Genomic DNA, 24,085 nt, shown 5'->3' on the forward strand with positions numbered 1-24,085 from the left:
GTTAGACACTTGTGTATACAGAATGCAAACTTTCCCATAATAAACGTATAATAAAATATACGTGACAATATGAACAGTCATATTCTGCCATTAAACCTCTGTAGGTACATGATAACACCTAAAAAATAGTGAAAAAACACAAGTATGAAGTCAAGGGTAAAGTTAAAGGGGCTGTTCGGACAGTGGGACAAACGACGATCTTGCTCATAGAGCTTAACATAGCGGTTGGGTAAAAAGGAGAGGGGGTTGGACAGCCCCTTTAAGCTTAGCGACAATTTTGCAGTCTCTCTTGTTTCTGCTGAAACCATAGCACCAGAAGTGATGACAAAGATGAAGTTGTTAAAGAAGCAAATTAAGATTCAATGCAATAACATATAAATCAATTATTATGGTAAAATTTTTATTCTTTAATAGCGAAGATCATATTCCATTTTTAATATAAAATATTGTTAATTATAGTCAAATAAAAGGCTATATTCAATATTGTTCGTGAAGGATTTATAAATAACTAACACAAACATAGTATTACTACCAGTTTCCCGTTAAGACGTTAGGCTAGTTACATTTCACAAATTTATATTTTTCCGGTGATTAATCCGTAACGATAGGCTTTTACAATTTTCCCACGAACGAAAACTTTTTCTTAGTGAGCATCTACTACAGTTGTCAAGAACAGCAAAGTGTGAAACGAAAATGAAAACATGTTGCGCAACTAACACATTTTGAAATGGTTCTTTCCAAGTTTTAAATTTGCTGAGTATGCTTAAATACAATCCATTTTATTAGTCCAAGTGATTATTACGTTGATGTCTGATCAAATTACTCTTCTGCGTGAATCCATAGTCGCACTGATCACATTTGAAGGGTTTTTCACCGCTATGAATGCGTTGATGTTTGATCAAATCACTCTTCTGCGTGAATCCATAGTCGCACTGATCACATTTGAAGGGTTTTTCACCACTGTGAATGCGTAGATGAGTGATCAAATTACACTTGATTGTGCTGGCATAGTCACACCGATCAGATTTGAAGGGTTTTTCACCACTGTGAATGCGTTGATGTCTGATAAAATCAGTCTTCCGCGTACTTACATAGTCACACTGATCACATTTGAAGAATTTTTCACCACTGTGAATGCGTTGATGTCTGATCAAATCCCTCTTCCACGCACTTGCATAGTCACACTGATCGCATTTGAAGGGTTTTTCACCACTGTGAATGCGTTGATGTTCGATCAAATGAGACTTCTGCGTACCTCTATAATCACACTGATCGCATTTGAAGAATTTTTCACCACTGTGAATGCGTTGATGTCTGATCAAATCGCTCTTCCACGCACTTGCATAGTCACACTGATCACATTTGAAGGGTTTTTCACCGCTATGGCTTCGTTGATGAGTGATCAAATGAGACTTCTGCGTACCTCTATAATCACACTGATCGCATTTGAAGAATTTTTCACCACTGTGAATGAGTTGATGTCTGATCAAATCTCTCTTCCACGCACTTGCATAGTCACACCGATCACATTTGAAGGGTTTTTCACCACTGTGAATGCGTTGATGTCTGATCAAGCGATTCTTCCACGTACTTGCATAGCCACACTGATCACATTTGAAGCGTTTTTCCTTGGTATCCCTTCGAATGCCAAGTTCAAGCTCCCTTTCATTTTCAGGTGAACATTTGTATCGAGTGGAACATTTTTTCTTGGATTTTCCTACAGAAAGGAAATTGATTAAAATCTCATATGATATCAAACAACTCGCGTCACAAACATTTCAATGTTCAAAGGCAATTGATATAACAGGTTATGCTTAGGCTTAAAAAGACACAAAGGCAAACAAAACAAGCTCAGAAACAATAACCGATGTCCGAGTCGAAACAGCGGTTTCCAAAGGTTTGACCTTAACAAATCTAATATACGCGTTGAGAACGTGGAAGATTCAAACTTGATCCCACGTTAGACACTTGCGTAATACAGAATGGAAAATTTCCCATTATAAACGTACAATAAAATATACGTGACAATATGAACAGCCATATTCTGCCATTAAACCTCTGTAGGCGCATGATAACACCTACTACGAAGTGAAAAAACACAATCATGAATTCAACGGTAAAGTTAAGCTTAGCGACAATTTTGCTGTCTCTCCTGTGTCCGCCGAAATCAACTAGTACAAGAAGTGATGACGAAGTTAAAGAAAGGAAGAAGCAAATTATGATTAATCAATTATTATGGTAATAATATCACTCTTTAATAGTGAAGATATAATTACTTATATACCATTTGTCATATTAAATATTGTTAATTATACTTTAAAAAAGGGTTACATTAAATATTGTCGTGAAGGTTTTATAAATAAATAACACAAACATCGTATTACTACCAGTTTTGCGTTAAGACGTTAGGCTTGTTACATTCGACAATTTTGAAAAACCGTGTAGCCTGCCCTGTGAATATTCCGTCACGATAGGTTTTTAGTTTTTTATAGTTTTTCTATGATCGAAAACATTTTGTTATTGAGCATCTACTACAGTTGTCAAGAGCGGCAATGTGTGAAACGAAAATGAAAACACGTTGCGCAATTAACACTTTTTGAAATGGTTCTTTCCAAGTTTTAAATTGCTGAGCATGCTTGCTACAATCCTTTAATTAGTCCATGTGATTATAACGTTGATGTCTGATCAAAATAATCTGCTGCCATAATCACACTGATCACATATGAAGGGTTTTTTCAACGCTATGAATGCGTTGATGTTTGATCAAATTATGCTTCTGTGTACATTTATAGTCACACCGAGCACATTTGATGGGTTTTTCACCACTGTGAATGCGTTGATGACTGATAAAATCAGTCTTCCGCGTACATACATAGTCACACTGATCACATTTGAAGGGTTTTTCGCCGCTATGAATTCGTTGATGAGCGATCAAATTACCCTTGTGCGTGCTTGCAAAGTCACACTGATCACATATGAAGGGTTTTTCACCACTGTGAATGCGTTGATGAGCGATCAAATTACCCTTCTGCATGGATCCATAGTCACACTGATCACATTTGAAGGGTTTTTTACAATTGTGAATATGTTGATGTCTGGTCAAGTATTCCTTCTGCGCACTTGCGTAGTCACACTGATCACATTTGAAGGGTTTTTCGCCGCTATGAATTCGTTGATGTCTGATCAAACCATTCTTCGTCGCACTGGCATAGTCACATTGATCACATTTTAAGGGTTTTTCACCACTGTGAATAAATTGATGTCTGATAAAATTATTCTTCTGCGTGCTACTATAGTCACACTGATCACATTTGAAGGGTTTTTCTCCAGTGTGAATGCGTTGATGTCTGATCAAAACACTCTCCTGCGTGAATCCATAGTCACACTGATCACATTTGAAGGGTTTTTCACCACTGTGAATGCGTTGATGGCTGATCAAATCAAACTTCCGCGTACTAGCATAGTCACACTGATCACATTTGAAGCGTTTTTCCTTGGTATCCTTTCGAATGTCAAGTTCAAGATCTCTTTCATATTCAGGTGAACATTTGTATCGAGTTGAATATTTTTTCTCGGATTTTCCTACAGAAAGGAAATAAATTAAAACCTCAAATGATATCATACAACTCGCGTCACAAACATCTCACGGTTCAAAGGCAATTGATATAACAGGTTATGCTTAGGCTTAAAAAGACACAAAGGCAAACAAAACAAGTTCAGAAACAATAATCGATGTCCGAATCGAAACAGCGGTTTCCTAAGGTTTTACCTTACGCGTTGGGATAACATGGGAACGTGGAAGATTTTTTAATTCCTGGTGTCACTGATATCAACCTCGCAGCTTGGTCGAATTTGGAAATTAACTAATCGTGACTGTGCATGTCATCAAGAACAAACAAACAACTTAATTTATTTTTCAAACTTCATCCCACGTTAAAACTTGCGTAATACAGAATGCAAACTTTCCCATAATAAACGTATGATAAAATACGCGTGACAATATGAACAGCCATATTCTGCCATTAAACCTCCGTAAGTGCAAAGTAGTGAAAAAAAAACACTACAAAAAGTATGAAGTCAAGGGTAAAGTTAGCGACAATTTTGCAGTCTTTCCTGTTTCTGTTGAAACCAACTAGCACAAGAAGTGATGACAACGATGAAGTTATTAAAGAAGCAAATTAATATTCAAAGCAAAAATATATTAATCAATTATTATGGTAAAATTTTTATTCTTTAATAACGAAGATATAATTACTTATATACCATTTGTTATATCAAATATTGTTTATTATAGTTAAATAAGGGTTATATACAATATCATGAGTGAATCATATACTAGCTCCCTATAAGTTACTCAGCCACACTGGCCTAATGTATCCAGCGTTTTCTTCCCGCCAAAAAAGTGTTACCTATATGCGGCCTTCAGTGAGAGAAAATAACACTTCTCCCGGCTCTTACGTATTTCCGGTAAAAAACCGGAAAAGGAGATCAACCAATGAAACTTTGAACTGAAAGGTAGTTAGTATAAGCATACGACGTTTTAGAAATGTTGTGATTGTTTGCGGACGGTTCACAGTCGTATTCTATCTTTGAAATTATTTTAAAGGGTTAGGGTTGGCGCAATAGGAAGTTTTATTTTTTTCGCATTAAAATGGCAGAAATTTGGATATTTTTTGACAAAGCCCAAATGATAGAAACTCTTTTAAATTCAGACTTCAGAGCGTTGCCTACGGAATAAAAATTTTTATTCCGTATAGGCAAAATTCAGAGGCAGGAACTATTTATGGTGAGAGAACCAAACTTTATCAAAAAATAAGAGCTAAACACCAACTTAATAGTCATCTCGAAAACCTTACTAAACTTTTTAATAGTGCGTCTGAAGAACTAATAGAAAAACTTAAAGAAAGGCCCAACCCATTTTTAACGAAGCCTGTTGTGAAACCAAAATTATTTTTCAATGAGCAAAAGAATGAATGTGACGCAAAGAAGTCAAACCTCCAAAACCGTTAATACCATTTGGAACTATCGTCACTTTCAAGTTCTCGATACATTAATTTCAAAGCCCTAAGAGAGGGCGCCGTCTACTATCACTTTCACCCGCCTCCCCTCCTCTCGACTACAATTCGGAAGAAAATGCTGGATACATTAGGCCAGTGTGACTGAGTAACTTATAGGGAGCTAGTATATGATTCACTCATGACAATATTATATATATTGTGATTGATACGTTGATATCTGATCAAAATATTCTTTTGGGTGCTGACATAATCAAACTGATCACATTTGAATGGTCTTTCACCACTACGAATGAGTCGATGTTTGATCAAATTATTCTTCAATGTGCTGGAAAATCACACTGATCACGTTTGAAGGGTTTTTCACCGCTATGAATGCCATAATGTGCGATTAAAGTACTGTTACGGGTACTAGCATAATCACACCGATCACACACTGAATGTATTATCAAAGAAAAGGAGTTTGGAAACAGAAATAATCCATGTGTCCGAGTCGAAACAGCGGTCTCCAAAGACTTGATCTTACCTAACCCAACATATGCTTTGAGATTGTGGAAACTTGAAAAAACAAATTGTAGGGTAATAAAAATATACAAAACATTCTATATTATTTATTTGAATGATATCCCACGTGAACCTAGGAGGTGCACAAATCTATGACTGTTGAATTATTTGCAGTGATGTAACCGGGTTCGATCAGGGAGGGGGAATGGAAGCTTTCCCCCTGATTCGATTAGTTAAACTTATAGAACCGTCAGTCTCTATTTCGAGACAACGCACAATCTGCTTTTAGATGTTTGGCTCGTGAGAATTTTATTTTCGATCCAGTACGAGCCGTTAAATCTTTGCAGAGACAATTGTAGTTAAACATTAATGTGCTTTGCACATTATATTATCTAAAGAATGACTGTCTCCGAAGATTTTACTTATCAGAAAGTGGAAACTAATGGTTGTTAATTATTAAGAAAATATTTAAGGTTTTAGTCTATTGCAATATATATATGCTGATGAAATAAATACACCACTTTGACATTACCTAGGGCGCCACAGCGGGCTACTGCGAACTAGTACTTATTAAGATGGGCAGGGAAAAAAACCGCGTGGGGTTGCGCTTTTGCTAGTAGGGGTAACAAAGAGCAGTTTCCAGTCTTTCCCCTTGAGGCGCTTCGAGCGCGGGGCATCGGGCATGCGCGCAACAGAATGTCGAAGTGGTGTATTGGAAGAAAAATGATATGACTGCCGTTATTGAAAGGCATTGTAATGTCCTCTCCTCTTTTTTGGTTCTAGGTGATCAAGTTAAAATGCAAGTAACTGCAATTCGTTAACACGTAACTCCAAATTAACTCAAGACTGTGTGGGAAACATTTGGCCCTGGCGTTACCCTTATGAACTGAATATGATGGTAGAGAAAGCGGAAAATTTTCGATAAGTTGGATATCATCATAATTTTAGGATATGATGGCCACTTCTCCGAGGCGTAAGCGGTGTATGTGACAAAATCGTGATTTACTTATTGCAACGATTAAGTCAGAAGAAAAGAAAACGTCTTGGATAGTTTGCAACGACTATAACATTATTTTGCGGAAAGGCTCAACCCAAATCTCAAGGATGTTTACCTTAACACCATTTTCTCTTTAAACCCCTTGTTTCCCCATACATTAAGTATTTTTCAATGCATTACAAATTGTGTCCATTATATTTTCAATAATAGATCGTTTCATATTTCATTATCAGTAAGACCAAAAGCGGTAAGGCTTCACACACAAAGTATGCATCTTGCGCCATAGGTGAGCTACACGATATATTCGAAACGCCTTGTATAGAACCTCCTAGCACGCGAAGGACAATTATTCTCAAGAACCGATTAACCACTTACAAATATTCGAGAACTGCTATAAAGACGGAGTAAGTTCTCTTAAATATTCTTTAGATGAAATTATTCACAGTTTCAAAGACCATTGGGAGTAAAGCACTAAGGTCTTCAATCTGAGCAACGTTTGCTTGGGCTCTTTAAGACACCAAGGACGGCCGGGTACCTGCATTTTTAAAAGGGAATTTTTTTCTCGTCCGGTGGCCACGGAGCTCAGGCTCAACCGCTGAATTTAGGTAACCAAGTTTTGAGCTTAATATTATTCGCAGGGACAATTTTCCGTTTAAATTTAAAGTTAAAAAACGTATTAATTTAAATGAGACAAAATTTTTAGAAACTTAAGATTTAAAATGCTAAACATTGAGGATTAGGTTGAAAAATCGCAGGGAAGACAGAAAGTAATCAGGGTTAGAAAGGACGGGGTTAAAAAACCTGTTAGGGGAACTACCACTAGAAAACTCCGAAACATCCTCTGTTTTTGGTGAGGTTTCTACTGTAAGTGCACTCTAAGAAAAAAAGGTTCTACTTGGCCGAGAAAAGGGTTCTTAACGCTTGTCCCCTATTTTAAACCCTTTTTTGATCTACAAAGAACTCTTTGATATGAGTTCTCTAAAAAGCCCTAAGGAGTTCATCTACGATCCGAGCTGGGGTTTTTCTTTGAACCAAGTTAGTTTCTTTTGGAACCGTATTAGGTTCCTCCCTGAATCATGTGGCGTGTGCATCAGAACCTTGTTCAGTTGTAATCGGAACCATGTGTAGTTTGACTGAGAACCGTGTTGAGTTCGACTCTGAACCCCGCTTCGTACGGCTAAGAATTGTATTGCGTTAAACCCAGAACCCGGTTTAGTTCGACCCAGAACCCTGTTTAGTTATAATCCGAACGCTGTGTAGTTCGACTCTGAACCCTGTCGAGTTTGCCTCTGAACCCTGTTTAGTTATAATCAGAACGCTGTGTAGTTCGACTCTGAACCCTATCGAGTTTGCCTCTGAACCCTGTCGAGTTAGCCTAAGAACCGTGTTGCAGTCATCCCAGAACCCGTGTAGCTCGAATCTGACTCCGGTTTAGTTCAAATCTGAACCTGATTTATTTTGACTCAGAACCCTCGTTTGTTTCAAATCCGTTGGATATATTATAGGGAGAGGGCAAACCCATTCTTGCAACGTCATAGGCTTATATCTCTTACCTCGATTCCATCCCCCTAACGGGGGAATTTCAGCATCGCGCCTTCTAACGCTCCCGTAAGTAGAGGTATAAAATGACGTCGGATGTTCTTTCCCTCCCTGACCAACGCCCTCTCCCTATAGCATATGACCACCTCATAGAGGTTCTTATTTTAACAGTGTTAGGTTGCAATCATGACAATGATATTCAATTTTTCTCTCTTGGTGACTCCTTAAAAACACTTCACCATGAAGTATAAGTTTACACTATATATAAATGTAGTAAAGCTGAATTAAAGAGTAAACACCAAATTTGAAATATTAATATAAAATCATTTCTTGGAATATTGAAATGAAACAGAGCTTTATAGCTACAAAACTACTAAAGGAATCGTAATGCTGAAACATATTTAACATATTTTCATTAAATATTCAGCAATAAGAAAATGTTATGATTTTGTAAGAGATCAATTCATCCTACTCGCTTTATATTAACCTTGTGTTTCTATTCATATGCAATCTTCATTACTCGTTCTATATAAACTTTCACTTGTGCCGTTCCAAAGAAAAGAAGATTATCTTAAATAATTAAATAAATATAACTGATATTAATTTTTTTAATCGTCAGTATTTTACCTTAATTCTAGTTAAGCCGTTTTAAGAAACATTATTCTTAAAATGAATTTAAACATAGCTATTGTTGACGTTTGACTTCTAGCGTATAGCGTTTTCACAATTTTTGGAAATTTAGGGTATATAAAGCGATTCATTCACAAATGATAAAAATGAGAGCAATTGCGTTAGCATTTGGTGGAAGCCCTGCCATTGGGAGGCTAAACGTTTCTCGTAACCGTAGCCGATCGCGCGTACATCTTAACCCCAACGATTATAATGTAGTAGAAGCCAAGGTTCCAGATTGACGTGTATGTGGTATACACAGAAGACCAACGGTGTTGTCAGAAGCCAATAAGTACAGATTTGCGTGTATGTGGTATATACCATACGGAAGACAAGTGTGGAGATACCGTAATGAAGTAGAATTTTCCCAATTTCTGTTAACTGCGAACGCGGTCCGGAAATTGCGAACACGGTTGCTCTGATTTGCCAACTGCGAACGCGGTGATAGACAGACACACACAGACACGTCCAGTGTTATACCTCTTCGTGACGTCATCGTCACTCGGAGAGGTAAAAACCTGTGTTAAGGGAAAATTCAAGTAATTTTATGAATTCCTCTAATTTGAAGACATTCCAGCATATTGAACTCTCCGAGAATTATTTCTCAATGACTTAAAAATGAAAAAAAATATGAGTTCCTTCAAATATTTAGTATAAGGTAGTCCGAAGAATTATAAATTAATTTTGATTATTAAAATCTTTGGGATATTTTTAGAATGTTTCACTATGCAGGTAGAATTAATAGATGATTTCTCTCTTCACCCTTCACGATCTAAGTTCATATTGAAAAACCTTTAACTTAAAAACACACCATATGAGGAAAAAAGTTGTTAAGTAAAGCCCAAAGGTGTTAATCCCCACCATTCAAACAGTTTGAAGTTAAACGACAATGCGATTCGGAATTGATTCGGTTAAAAACGGTTGTGTAATCGTGTCCAATGCGTTGGCAACGGTTGTGCAAGCTCGTGTAAACGCGGCTTATATTTCCGTTTATAAACATTTCAATAAGGGTCAATTAACACCGTGCCGTTTTTCTAAGCACCCAGTGATAGAACATCTTCCAACTGAAACAAAAACACCCTGCAGATTAAAGCACACCTGGAAGAGTTAATAAAACCTAAATGTGTTTCTAAGTACCAGTGAATCGCCATTTCCTTTAAAAATGCCTAAAAAGAGTCAACTAGCACGTTTTTACGGAGAAAGTACCATCCCAGTTACAAAACACTCTAAAAAACACCCATGAAACACCTGTTTTTCAAACAGTGTTCTTTCACGAACCTTTAAGGATCTTTCAAGAACCCGTATTTTTTTCATGAACCCACAAGGATCTATCAAGAACCGAAATGTTCTTTCACGAACCCTCAAGGATCTATCGAGAACCTGAATGTTCTCTCAAGAACCGTGAAGGCTCTCGCAAGAACCCAAATGTTCTTTCAAGAACGTTCAAGGATCTTTCAAGAACCCGAATGTTCTTTCAAGAACCTTCAAGGATCTATTAAAACCCCACACGTTATTACAAGAACCCTTTTAATTAGATACGATCTGCTAAGAACCTTCCTGTTCTACTGTGAACCTTCATCCACGTCTGGGAACCTGTAGCGTTCCAACTAGAACGTAAGAGTGCTATTGAAAACCCTCGAAGAACCCCTTTTTTTTACAGTGTGGCTCAATTTTGACGATTTTTGAGTCTTATGTTCCAGTCCCGAAAATCATTGCTGACCCTAAGCGTAAAATGACTTACCAATTTCCGAACTGGCAGAAGTTGTATTACTTTCGGAACTACTTGACGAGCTACTTTCGGGTGTATCAGAGCCGGACACTGAAGTATTATCTTCAACTTCAATCGGTTCTTTTGCTAAATCGCTTGGCAAGCACAGTTTCATAGTTTCATTTTGTCTATCATCAGTTTTCTTTGAATCGGTCAAGGTGGTTTTGGACTGGTCATCATCAAGATTCTCCCCTGGACCTTCTTCCTGAGAATTGCTTTCCTTATTTGCGTCAAGCGACGACAATTCCCCATGTTTTTCAAGGCACAATTTCTTGGATCGAGTTGCTATTCTCTTGGTCGAAGAAACTCGTGATTTGGGATAAGAATTGTTAACGTTAAGATTATTCTCGGGAGGCGAATCTCTCGTTGGGACAGGAGACATTTCGAACTGCGCTTCGCCTTCAAGGTTAAGTAAAGGAACACCGTCACGGCATTTGAGTTTAGGAATACATAGTTTCATAATTCACGTTGTAAAACGCGCATATTTTTGAGGTAGTTTTAGTTTGGGACGTGTTTCCTTTGCCAATCTCCGCATCACATTCAGGTGATTCTTCCTTAATGTCTTCTTCAGTCAGCGTGCCTTCGATATTGCAAGCACCTTCGGCTTTTACCAACGAACCTTGATGATCAAAACGAAAAAATAACCCTAATAGTTTCATCAAACTGGAACTACATCAGGTTGCGTGTCAGAATCACGATAATGTGACACCATACCTATCCCAAATTGCTCGAGGTTCGTGGCTTCCACTTTAAGCAGACTTTGGTAAATGTTGTTGGTAATCTCAGCTGGTATACTTTGCCAACTATCCCAATAAAAAATCGTCAAAACTGATATAGCAACAGTAATAAAAGATTAATACATTTTATCAGAAGGGGATAATAGAAAAAGGATGACACTCTTTAGTTATATCATGTAACATGATTCTTCCCTGGCGAAGGACCCCTTTTTGAACATCTGCTTTCCTGCTCAACAAACTTCAGATGGGCATCACAACGTGGGGTGAATTCTATAACTGTTTGGTATTTACTAAATCCTCAGCAATGAACCCTGCACAAACCCTGATTGTCTTGACGTGGGACAAAAATGACCACAAGCGCATGCATGCCCCTTGGCAAATAGTTAAGCACTAATTGAGTAAAAATGAGGGGGAACTATTTAACGCGTGTGATTTGGTTTAATACTAACCTTGCTCCAAATATAAAATGATGTTGGGAAGAATCATGTTACAATTACCCCACTTCTCCCTCGAAGCATTATATACTTCTGATTTAGTGATTTTATTCACGATTCTCAGGACAGGGCTTAACGAATTATACTTGAGCTTAAAGTTAACCATAGCCGAGAGTAGGCTATGGTTTAGTTCAAACAAATGACACTAGATGCTCCCGTAGTCGAGGGGTGGAGTTGACAGGCCTGCTTAGCTTAGCATAAGCAAAGGCTAGTTTTAGCTCCGCCCTCGTGGACAAGTTCTCATTGGTTTTTTGCTTTATATACCTTTGTATTTGTTCTTCTGTTTGTTGATTTATCAGAACAGGATGAGATAATTCCTGTTCATTCAGTCCTAAATCATTTTCAACAGGTTCTGATTTCACGCGTTCAATGTTGGCTCTTTCGTGTATTCCACTTTCCTCCTACGTTATAAACAAATAACAATAATTGAACTAATACTTTTAACCCGATTCTCTTTCACATCGACTACGAAAATGAAGAATGTTACAAACCATCAGATCCTGGATTTCACTCTCCAACTCCTTAATGACCCCATTGAACCTTTCAATTTCGTCCAGTTTCTTATTTATCGCAAATAAAATTGTCATTCTCACTTCTTTCATATTTGATATTAAAGCATTACACTGAAAAAAATAGACTGCGTTACAAAATAGGACTTTCTTTTATGCAGAATGTCTTTTAAAGTGTCCAGAAAGAAAACAGAGAAACCAGTGACGTCAACAAAGGGGGATCAGAAGGGGTTTTTTCGTCAAGGGCGCCACCAGAGGCTTGCGGGCGCGGTAGCTTTGCAAGAACCATAAGGAAGGTTGCAGTTTGTGTGTGTGAAGGCAGAGAGCTCCCACAAGGCTCTTGTGGTGCCCTTTAATAACACTTTAAATGGTCGAGGCATGTGTGATAGGCTTATGGTGTTTCTAATCACCCACCAATAAATATTGGTTTACTTGAGGTTTTTCTACTGCGATTTATACTTTGAAGCAAATATCACCTACTGTGGCGCGCATAACACACTGATTAACCTTCTACACACCAATTTTATGTAGCCAAAGGCAGGAACCAATCAGAAATCGTATATGAAAGGGCGGAGCTAGACCTGCCTTTGATAAGCTTATTGGGTCAGTCAACTCCACCCCTCGACTATGGGAGCATCTAGTGCCGTTTTTTTACACTAAACCACAGTCACAGCCGAGACTCGCTTTAAAGGGATACTAGATTGGATGTCTCATGCTGTACTGGCCAAAACGCTATAGGCTTTGAAACTCACCTTGGCTTTTAGTTGCTTTATTTCATCATCTTTGCTTAAGTGATCACAGTTACAATCATTCGCCTCCATTTCCTATAAACAAAGTCCAGTTTTTTGAAATTCAAAATTTCTGTGCAAACCACGGATAATTTCTCAAGTACCTCTTTAAGCGCCACACTTTGAAAACTTGTTAAACTCATTTCCGAAATGTCTGACTCTAAACTCTAAAGACATAACTTTTCCTTTACGAAAATCATTCCCCCAATGTTGCCAAATAAATTGCGAAGGAAGACAGAAAGCCTATAAGTTACAGAATAATAAAATTTAATGCGAAAATTCAAAACCCCTTCAGGTTGGGGCCAGTTTCGACTTGAGAGTGTCTATTCTCACCCCCGGGTGGAAATAGCCTACGCGCTATTCTCACCCCCCCCCCCCGGGTGAAAATAGCTTATACGCTATTCTCACCCCCCCCCGGGTGAAAATAGCTTATACGTTATTCTCACCCCCCCCCCACCACGTGACCTCCCGCGTAACGCCATGCGGCCGAGATTATTTTGGTCATTCCTTTGGTTGAGAGGTAAGCGAACTGTTTTCATTTTGTTCTTCCCTAAAAATTTTGTGTTTTATTTGTATACTCTTGAAAGTAATAATTTATATTAGTCCATATTACTTATTACTAATAATCTTAATATATTTTAGTGTATTTAATATGTTATATTTATATTATTTTATCAATTTATTGTTAAATCCTTTCAAGAAAGGAATCATCATGGACCAAGCCGCAAAGGCTTAGGTCCACGTGGTTTTTTCTTGCTAGCACAATACGGTTTTCATTTTGTTCTTCCCTAAATATTTTGTGTTTTATTTGTATACTCTTGAAAGTAATATTTTATATTAGTCCATATTACTTATTACTAATAATCTTTATATATTTTAGTGTATTTAATATGTTATATTATTTTATCAATTTATTGTTAAATCCTTTAAAGAAAGGAATCATCATGGACCAAGCCGCAAAGGCTTAGGTCCACGTGGTTTTTTCTTGCTAGCACATTTACCAAAATCATGCCCAAATAGACTAGTTAGCTTTTAATACGTTGGAAAATACCATTCTCGATTTCATTTAGTTTTAGTAATAATTGGTTGTTTTGTTAAGTTTGTACTGTTTAACTAATTTATATTTTTCAACTTATTTCATTTCAGATTTCTCCAGCTACTGTGTTTTTCCCTGCGTTTCGTTGTTGTTTTTGGACGAGCTGTTTTGAGGACGTTCAGTTGCCTTGAGGACGTTTAGTTGCCTTGAGGACGTTTAGTTGCCTTGAGGACGTTTAGTTGCCTTGAGGACGTTTAGTTGCCTTGAGGACGTTTAGTTGCCTTGAGGAGGTTTAGTTTTTTAGTGGAGGTTTTGTTGTTTAGAGGAGGTTTTGTTGTTTAGAGGAGGTTTTGTTGTTTAGAGGAGGTTTTGTTGTTTAGAGGAGGTTTTGTTGTTTAGAGGAGGTTTTGTTGATTAGAGGAGGTTTTGTTGTTTAGAGGAGGTTTTGTTGTTTAGAGGAGGTTTTGTTGTTTAGAGGAGGTTTTGTTGTTTAGAGGAGGTTTTGTTGTTTAGAGGAGGTTTTGTTGTTTAGAGGAGGTTTTGTTGTTTAGAGGAGGTTTTGTTGTTTAGAGGAGGTTTTGTTGTTTAGAGGAGGTTTTGTTGTTTAGAGGAGGTTTTGTTGTTTAGAGGAGGTTTTGTTGTTTAGAGGAGGTTTTGTTGTTTAGAGGAGGTTTTGTTGTTTAGTGGAGGTTTTGTTGTTTAGTGGAGGTTTTGTTGTTTAGTGGAGGTTTTGTTGTTTAGTGGAGGTTTTGTTGTTTAGTGGAGGTTTTGTTTCTGTTGATTTCGATTTAACAATGTCAAATTCTACTTTTTATAGCTCTGCTGTTGGCCCTTGTCCAGCTCCTCGTGGATTGGTTCCTGGCAGCAATCCCTTGTGGGTACCGCCAAGGACCTCACCGGCTTCTGTGTTTTGGAACCCTACTTTTATTGCTAGAGATGATGCCGCTAATTTCTGTTCTTCTTTATTGCAGGAATTTTCTGATGACTTTGCTGTAAGGATGGCTGTTCCCCGAAGAGTCGCATACCGAGGATCTTTCCCTTATCGGTATGGAAAGGTAAGTCATGAAGCTGATAATTCTTGGCCTGATGCTTTACTTTCTTTAAAGGTTCTTGTTGAACGTCAGCTTGGAGTGGCGTTCAACGCCGCTGTGGTCAACCTCTACCGAGATGGGCAGGACTCGGTAGGTTGGCACTCGGATGATGAGCGTGGAGTCCACAGCACCATTGCCTCTTTGTCTTTTGGTGTAAGTAGAACTTTTAAGTTACGTTCTCTTCGTTCTGGTGTCCCTGGTGTAAATGTTTCCTTGAACCCTGGTTCACTGCTTGTTATGGAGGGCACATGCCAACGGGTTTGGCAGCACTGTGTTCCGAAAGAAGCATGCAAGTCTGTGAGACTCAATGTAACTTTTAGGTATATGGGTAGTGCTATCTGTGGTCCTATTCTTCGTAATTCTGTCATTCGTCGTGCTGTGTCTGCCCCTTTGCCCATTTCAGGGCTTTCTGCTGTTGCCTCTCCGGAGGTGCCCTCGCCCGCCGCTGCCTCTCCGGAGGTGCCCTCGCCCGCCGCTGCCTCTCCGGAGGTGCCCTCGCCCGCCGCTGCCTCTTGTTGGGGATCTCGCTCTGTTTTGGTTTGTTGTCCTTCCCTACCGTCTGTAACTAAGTTACAGACAGTCTTTCCTCTTTTTTCATCTCTAGAAGAGTTTCCTCCTTTGCCTTTAGCTTCGGCCCCAGTCTGGGTATCGCTTTCTTCCCGTTCTTCTCGCCCGGCCCCGGTTTCTTCTCGCCCGGCCCCGGTTTCTTCTCGCCCGGCCCCGGTTTCTTCTCGCCCGGCCCCTGTTTCTTCTCGCCCGGCCCCGGTTTCTTCTCTCCCGGCCCCGGTTTCTTCTCTCCCGGCCCCGGTTTCTTCTCGCCCGGCCCCGGTTTCTTCTCGCCCGGCCCCGGTTTCTTCTCGCCCGGCCCCGGTTTCTTCTCGCCCGACCCCGGTTTCTTCTCGCCCGGCCCCGGTTTCTTCTCGCCCGACCCCGGTTTCTTCTCGCCCGGCCCCGGTTTCTTCTCGCCCGGCCCCGGTTTCTTCTCGCCCGGCCCCGGTTTCTTCTCGCCCGGCCCCGGTTTCTTCTCGCCCGGCCCCGGTTTCTTCTCGCCCGACCCCGGTTTCTTCTCGCCCGGCCCCGGTTTCTTCTCGCCCGGCCCCGGTTTCTTCTCTCCCGGCCCCGGTTTCTTCTCTCCCGGCCCCGGTTTCTTCTCTCCCGACCCCGGTTTCTTCTCTCCCGACCCCGGTTTCTTCTCTCCCGACCCCGGTTTCTTCTCTCCCGACCCCGGTTTCTTCTCTCCCGACCCCGGTTTCTCCTCTCCCGACCCCGGTTTCTCCTCTCCCGACCCCGGTTTCTCCTCTCCCGACCCCGGTTTCTCCTCTCCCGACCCCGGTTTCTCCTCGCCCGGCCCCGGTTTCTTCACTTCCGGTCTATTCTGTTTCTATAAGTAATCGCTTTGATTGCCTTTCTATGGATATTATTGATGGAAGTTCTGGGAAGTGTTCTTTTGTTTCTCAGCAGGGTGCCAAGAAGAACTCTGCAAAGACGAAGAACTCTGCAAAGAAGAGCTCTAGGAAAAACGCCTTTGTTTCTTTTGAAGATGCAACTTTTCTAGGTGGAGGAGAGGATGAATCCAACTGCCACCTGAAGGAAGATTCTTCAAAAGTTAGCAACTCGCCAATGAAGGAAGCAAGCCTGCCAGAAGCTATTTCAGTAGGAAAGGAATTTCCTAGTTTTAAGGATTTTGAAAGAACATTGGCCAAGTGGAGTGAAAGTAATAGCCACCCTTTGACTAAGCTCAGAAGCGAATTAGCAGGAGGTGAGTATAAATCTATTATATATGTCTGCAAGCATTATGGGGAAGTTAAAACCAAGAGTAAAGGCTTAAGGCCAAATCAGCAACACAATGCACGAAACTGCTTATTTAGATTTAAAGTTGCACGTAGGGGGTCTTCTTATCACATTAATTCTGCAAATCTTGTTCACAACCACCCTGTAAATCCTTCAATATTTGATAAATATCCACAGAATAGAAAATTAGGTGAAGTTGGGGAAAATGATGCTAAATTGTTGTGTGGTTTGCACGTACCAACCTTAAAAATTAAAGAATATGTTTCTGATAAGTATGGTAAGGTGGTCACTTCAAAAGATATTCAGAATTTAAGAGCGAAAGTCAAGTTAAGTAATGAAGGAGGCAGAACACAGGGACAGATTTTAATTGACCAGTTGAAGACACTCTTGCCTCAAGATTCTGTAATTGATATTTGTACTGACGAAAACGATGAGTTGGAATATGTGTACTTTCAAACGCCTACCATGCGAACATCATGTGAAAAGTTTCACGATGTTCTGTTTATGGATGGAACGTATAAGCTAAACATAGAAGGGTTCCCTCTCTATGTAATTTTATGCGAGGATGCAAACCTCAACGGTAGACCCGTTTCCTATTTCTTTGTTAGACGAGAAGATAGTGAAACTCTAGATAAGTGCATTTCCAAATTTGTCAAAGTTAATAGTTGTATTAGAGAAACTAAAGTTGTCATGGTTGACAAAGATTTCATTGAAATGAATCTAGTTCGAAAACATATTCCTTCTGCGCAGGTTTTGTTGTGTACTTTTCATGTTCTGAATAATTTTAAACGCAAAGTGAATCAATACGGTCAAAATAAGGATATTAAGAGGGAATTAATGGTGTATTTAACGGGTATGGTTTATTCTTTTGATCAAGACAATTACGAATTACAGAAAGAGAATTTTAGATTAGTTGCTAGTGATGAATTTTTCACGTATTTTCAAGTAAATTGGGAAAGTTGTAAAGAGAAATGGGTTATGTCTTATAGAAAGGGGTTAAAATCTTTGGGAAACAATACTAACAATTACGTAGAAAGCCATAACAGTAAAATTAAACATTACCTTAATTCGCGAATGAAACTATCTGAAGCTATTGGGGAGTTAATTAAATTTGAAAAGAATATAGAAAATGATATGGCTTTTAAATTATATAAAGAAATTAAAACCACTATTGATACAAGGCGCGTTGATAGCTTGCATGTCCAAATTGCTGAGGTTTGTTCGGTGGGAGCGACAAGAGTTGTTTATTCGCAACTTTGCAAATTGGAAGCGTTACAGAAAAACTATGAGTTTGATCAATTAAAGTTAGAAGTTAGGGTCTTTAAAGGTAAAGGGGTAACTAAAACCTATTCCATCATTAATTTGGTGGAGTGTTCTTGCTCATTTAACATTAATTTTGGTCTTCCTTGTTCGCATATATTTTTTGCAAGAAGAGAGAGTTTAGCAGATATGTTTAGTGAAGACTTAATTCTGGCAAGATGGAAGAAAGCCATTATATTTGAAAATGCTCCTGGGTTAGAACTTTTACCAGTGACTGTTACTAAATTCAAGGAGGGGAGTAGGGTTTTAACCAAGAATCAAAAATTTAACAAACTTATCATTTTAGCAAAGCAAGTTGTCGATTTAGCTTCTAGTGGGGGTATGTTAGAATACCGGGAAATGTACGAGTTTTTATCAGATGTTCTTAAAGCCAAACAGTTGAATCAAAAAATATTATTATCTAAAGGTAAAATTTCTAACAGTACGAGAAACTCTAATTTAAGTGTTAGTAGTCAGGATGGTGTGGGTATTAGTAAGGGTGATGATGTGGGTGTGGGTATTAGTAAGGGTGATGATGTGGGTGTGGGTATTAGTAAGGGTGATGATGTGGGTGTGGGTATTAGTAAGGGTGATGATGTGGGTGTGTCCGAATTAGAGGGTGTGGGTATTAGTAAGGGTGATGATGTGGGTGTGTCCGAATTAGAGGGTGTGGGTATTAGTAAGGGTGATGATGTGGGTTTGTCCGAATTAGAGGGTGTGGGTATTAGTAAGGGTGATGATGTGGGTGTGTCCGAATTAGAGGGTGTGGGTATTAGTAAGGGTGATGATGTGGGTGTGGGTATTAGTAAGGGTGATGATGTGGGAGATTCCAAATTAGAGGGTGTGGGTATTGGTAAGGGTGATGATGTGGGAGATTCCAAATTAGAGGGTGTGAGGATGGAAATTTCTAGAAAAGATCTTAATGGGCAAGATGTCGATGTTGGGGGAGAGACAGGATTAGAGGGGAAATCAAAGTTAAATGTATTGGGAAGGAGTAAAAAGGTACCAAATTTAGTAGAGGGTGGGGATGATGTTGTGAAAAGAGATTTTTACGAAATTAAAGAGTCAAATTTAAAATATTCTGAAAATTGTGAAGCCCCAAATCCCTGTCAAAGAATCTATTTTGAACAATCCTGTTTTAGCGATAATTAGTCATGAAGATGGGGAAAGTTTTACGAATAGTTTCAATGTTACAAATCAAGGTTTGGAGAGGGTAAGTTTTGATAGTTCTGTACCCGTATCGCAATTTATAAATATTGATGAAGATGATGCCAGTAAACCATTACATAATTGTAATATAGATTCTTTTATCGCAAACGTAACTAAAATAGCACCACTTTCATTTGAGGGCGTTGAAAGCTTTAGTAAGTCATCTGCACTATTGCCATTAGCTAGAAGCTCACCCAAGATTTTAGAGGGCCACAATTCCGAAAATATTAATGTCAGTTCGGGTCTAGATAAATTTAAAACAAGTAATCTAGTTATTAAAGCCAACCCTAAGTCCAAAATTTTAAAATCACCTAGATTAGTTACAAGTAAAAGGATGAGTCTAACAGGTCTTAGAGACAAATTAAAAATACCCATTGTTAAAAATCGTAGAGGTAGAAGTAAAAACAGTAAAAAAAGCAGAGCCACGTTTTCAAAGACAGGTTATAAAACTCCTATAGCTAGTCAGCATAGGGTTAAACGGAAGATAGACCAACCGCCTTCGCCTGCCAGAAATATTAAACCTAAATTAGATACAGTAAAACCAATTAAGTTAGATAACCAGAAGCCAGGAAAACATTGTACTTCTGTTACACAGGAAATTCAGGAAAGGTTAGGAAAAATGGATAGTTATTATTGCAATAACATAATAGAGAACTTTTGTAGTTTATTAGCTACGAAATTTCCTAAAAAGAAAGGCTTTCAACTAATAGGTAGAGGTTTTAAGTTAGGATTTGAAACATTTCGAATAGATATGATACAGGTAGTGCATTGTATAACAGCTGGACATTGGTTAGTAGTGTCGACAGTTGGATGTCCTGAGGGAACTGTACGCGTTTATAACACACTACCAAATTGTTTCACGACTGAAGTCTATTACCAGATTTGTAGTATCTTAAAATTTAAAGGGAAAAAGTTAAATGTAGAATTTGTTAGCGTACAAAACCAGTCCGATTGTCATAGTTGTGGTCCTTTATCACTTGGGTATGCGTATGTTTTGGCAGCAGATTTAAATCCCAGCTCAGTTAGATTTAACAAAACTGAATTAAGAAAACACATAAAATCATGTTTGGAACAGCAAAAAATTCTAGAATTCCCTGAAACAGTGTTTGAAAGGCCCGTAAAAGTGAAAGATGTTGTAATTAGAAAAACTGAAGTAATTGAGCTGTATTGTACTGATGAGTGTAGGCAAACTTCAGCTTATTTTGAAAAGGTAACTCATCCCTTTTTTAAAAAGGCGTTAAAGAACATGATTTTATGCATGGTTTGTAAAAATTGGTATCATCAAAATTGCAAAAACGTTGATGAAAAGTATTTTGAAAAAGGTTCCCCAGATTTTTTTGTAGTTTGAGGTGTAAGCAGAAAGGTTATTTGAAGTAACAAAACATTATAGTATATTAATTTATAGTCACACTCTAATATAATTTATAGTCACACTCTAATATAATTTATAGTCACACTCTAATATAATTTATAGTCACACTCTAATATAATTTATAGTCACACTCTAATATAATTTATAGTCACACTCTAATATAATTTATAGTCACACTCTAATATAATTTATAGTCACACTCTAATATAATTTATAGTCACACTCTAATATAATTTATAGTCACACTCTAATATAATTTATAGTCACACTCTAATATAATTCATAGTCACGATCATAATATAATTCATAGTCACGATCATAATATAATTCATAGTCACGATCATAATATAATTCATAGTCACGATCATAATATAATTCATAGTCACGATCATAATATAATTCATAGTCACGATCATAATATAATTCATAGTCACGATCATAATATAATTCATAGTCACGATCATAATATAATTCATAGTCACGATCATAATATAATTCATAGTCACGATCATAATATAATTCATAGTCACGATCATAATATAATTCATAGTCACGATCATAATATAATTCATAGTCACGATCATAATATAATTCATAGTCATAATATAAACAGTGAATAAAAATAATTATTTCGTGTATCCTTTTAATGGATACACGAAATAATTATTTTACCAGCATCTTAATTAAACAAAAAGTGCTTTAGTAACTATCTTTAGAACTGGGAACTTAATCTCTCAGGATGAAGTGGCTGGTTCTAGGGATAGTATATGCTAAAGAATTTTTTTTCATTAAGAATATTGATATCAGAAGGAAAAAGTATAACATTTTGGCTTTTTGGTATCAATCTGGGTTTGCTCTCGAAAGTGTGGCCTCCCCGTGGCGAGAGTGGAAACACTTGATCATTAGTTATGAACAAGTGGCTAACAACACAATTTAGTTCTACTATTTATTTGTATGTTGCCTACTACCAGAAGAAAATATCTTCTTTTGCTTCTACTAAGCGGAACAATTTTAAAAAACCCAGGAATTTTTTTTTAAAAAAAGTTCAAACCTGTTGCATGCAGCTTTAATAATTTTTACTATTTTATAGTTATGTAAACTAGTTTGTAGTACTGCAAATATCTCTGATAAATTTCACAAATAGTGAATGGAACTGGATACTATAAATTTGGTAAATATTTTTATCATGGGAACTACCTAAATTTAAGTTTTTGGAACTTGACTACTAAACTACTATTAATTTCAGCAGAATTTGGCTTGATTATTTATAATTGTATATCTTAAATTCTTTACAGCTTTCAACAGGACTTATGAAATTGTTCCTTGGTTATGAAGAGTAAGCGGAAAACCTCATCAAGATATTCATATTGTAGACGATAAAATAAAATATTAAGGGTGTGGTAGTATATTTTTTAATAACATTAAGAAAACACGGCATGAATAATTAACTCGTCTCAATTTTAATCTTACTCCAATTCCTCGACATAAATACTACACGGATTGTGTTCAACGCCTGTATACAACCTCTAATAAGTTATGGCAACGTCTTCTACCAGAATACTAATAAAACCAACATGACAAGACTGGACTCCCTCTCCACTAAGTGCGCAAAATTTATAAGCTAAACAAGCAAATACTCTTCGGCCACAGACGCGAAACGAACGGCCAATATTGCCTCCCCGTTATACAACTACCATCTTGACTTACTGACTTTCATGTACAAAATAAAATATAGACTGTCCCCCGATACAACTCTTGATTGGTTCACTGAGAACAACAATATAGAAAGAACAAGAGGAAACACTACCAATTTTACAAATGAAGCTTTTGACTCCAATTTCAGAGACAAAATCGTTAAATTTCGAGGCATCAAGCTCTGGAATAATCAACCCCATCAACCCAAAACCCAAAAAACCCTCCAGAAATACAAACTAGAAGTTCAAAAATATATCAATATTAATTATACTTTAATTTTATCTACCATAATAGAATTTTATTTACTTTAATTTAAAACAGACTGGACATCATTGTAAATAAGATCTTATCTTAATGATTGCTCCAATAAAAAGCCTTTTATTATTATTTATTATTATTATTATTATAATCTATTTTGTACTTTCTTATTTATCATATCTAATAAAATAAATATTGTCCTTTCACTAAGTTATTACCGAATATAATTGCACATTCCGATTAATCTATCGCAGCGCTCTCTCCTCAATGTTTTAAGTTAAATATTCAAAAAGGCGTTTTAAACGCAATTGTTTAGCTATTTAGAATAGAGAGCTTTCAGTTGGAGGAGGAGCTTAGTCTCGTGACATAATTTACGCTGCCATATTGGTGGGTTTAAAGCAGGAATGAAGCTGAGGCCAACCAATATGGCTACCAGAACAGCGGCAAGACTTGGGAAGGTGTGACGTACTACTATCCCATCTGAAAGCTCTATAATGACAATTAGGCCTAAACATGTCAGGGAAAATCATAATAAAAGTCAGGGAATTTGAATCTTAAAATTTCGTGGTAACCCTGAACTAGTCCAAATTCAAAAGTACCTGACATTTAACATAATTAAAAACAGTAAGGTAGTTAACTATAAAAATTTCATGGTAAATAATTTAATTTCTACACTATTAACTATTCGTCCAAAGTAGAAAAATCGAAGCAGGTAAGTTTCTCATTTAAGAAATGCTTGTTAATTTAGAAGTATTCCGAAAACTAACTTCGCTATAGTTTTTCCATCACACACAATTGCCTTAAAAAACCGAAAATTTTTTAATGCTTTTTCTAACCTAAAAGGTGTGACTTTTTCTTTAACATTACGGAAGGGTGTCATGTCATATCTACAAGGGCCTACCGGCCCTGTAGAATTAAATATTGATCATATTTTTATAAATATGTTTAAAAGTTCTAGTCTACTCTCGAATATACAGGGTGTTTTTGAAAGGTCCTTTCAAAAACACCCTGTATAATATACATCCTGTAAAACTCCAATAATTTGTAATTTTAAATTATAAAATTTACATAACATATGTTTGAACCTATAAATTGATCATTTTTGGACCTATAAATATCCTATAATTTTGGCGTTTCAGACCTATAATACCCATTATTTTTTGTGCACTAAGCGCTGGGAGCCCTGAGTGTTTTAAACAGCCCTCACCCAGAGATTTTCAGACCTATTTGTGTATCCCTCCCACTGGACCCTGGTATGTAGTTAACAATGAGCAAAGAGACAGAATGATATGACGTTGATAGCTAACACGCCTA

General features: G+C 37.6%; 2 protein-coding genes and 1 long non-coding RNA gene across 3 annotated transcripts; 2 read left to right on the forward strand and 1 right to left on the reverse strand.

The window, feature by feature from the left end:
- Nucleotides 1–583: 583 nt before the first annotated feature.
- On the reverse strand, nucleotides 584–11,192 carry LOC149679176 (uncharacterized). The gene is made up of 2 exons (XM_089834844.1): nucleotides 10,466–11,192; nucleotides 584–1,717 (listed from the first exon to the last, which is right to left on the reverse strand). The coding sequence occupies exons 1-2, from the start codon at nucleotides 10,950–10,952 to the stop codon at nucleotides 783–785; spliced, it is 1,422 nt and encodes a 473-aa protein (XP_089690970.1). The 5' UTR covers nucleotides 10,953–11,192; the 3' UTR covers nucleotides 584–782.
- A 2,265-nt stretch (nucleotides 11,193–13,457) lies between these two features.
- Nucleotides 13,458–19,389, forward strand: LOC149679177 (uncharacterized). Its single transcript, XM_089835803.1, has 3 exons — nucleotides 13,458–14,346; nucleotides 14,803–15,300; nucleotides 16,606–19,389. The coding sequence occupies exons 2-3, from the start codon at nucleotides 14,851–14,853 to the stop codon at nucleotides 19,387–19,389; spliced, it is 3,234 nt and encodes a 1,077-aa protein (XP_089691929.1). The 5' UTR covers nucleotides 13,458–14,346; nucleotides 14,803–14,850.
- Nucleotides 19,390–21,677: 2,288 nt separating this feature from the next.
- Nucleotides 21,678–22,982, forward strand: LOC149679178 (uncharacterized). The gene is made up of 2 exons (XR_016365703.1): nucleotides 21,678–21,989; nucleotides 22,114–22,982. It is a non-coding gene; the product is annotated as an uncharacterized LOC149679178 (long non-coding RNA).
- Nucleotides 22,983–24,085: the final 1,103 nt, after the last annotated feature.

The sequence above is a fragment of the Phalangium opilio genome, unplaced genomic scaffold (genome assembly GCF_054372755.1).
Source record: "Phalangium opilio isolate 3A_F unplaced genomic scaffold, DU_Popi_V2 ptg000041l_1, whole genome shotgun sequence".
Classification (NCBI taxonomy): Eukaryota; Metazoa; Arthropoda; class Arachnida; order Opiliones; family Phalangiidae; genus Phalangium; species Phalangium opilio.

What these genes read in the sequence shown, in the direction of transcription:
- LOC149679176 (XM_089834844.1), bottom strand. Translation starts at nt 10,952, where the DNA reads ATGAAACTATGTATTCCTAAACTCAAATGCCGTGACGGTGTTCCTTTA. An exon ending in TTCTGCCAGTTCGGAAATTG is followed by an intron (nt 1,718 to 10,465) that starts GTAAGTCATTTT and finishes TCCTTTCTGTAG; the next exon opens with GAAAATCCAAGAAAAAATGT.
- LOC149679177 (XM_089835803.1), top strand. Translation starts at nt 14,851, where the DNA reads ATGTCAAATTCTACTTTTTATAGCTCTGCTGTTGGCCCTTGTCCAGCT. An exon ending in TTGCCTCTTTGTCTTTTGGT is followed by an intron (nt 15,301 to 16,605) that starts GTAAGTAGAACT and finishes TTTGTTTCTCAG; the next exon opens with CAGGGTGCCAAGAAGAACTC.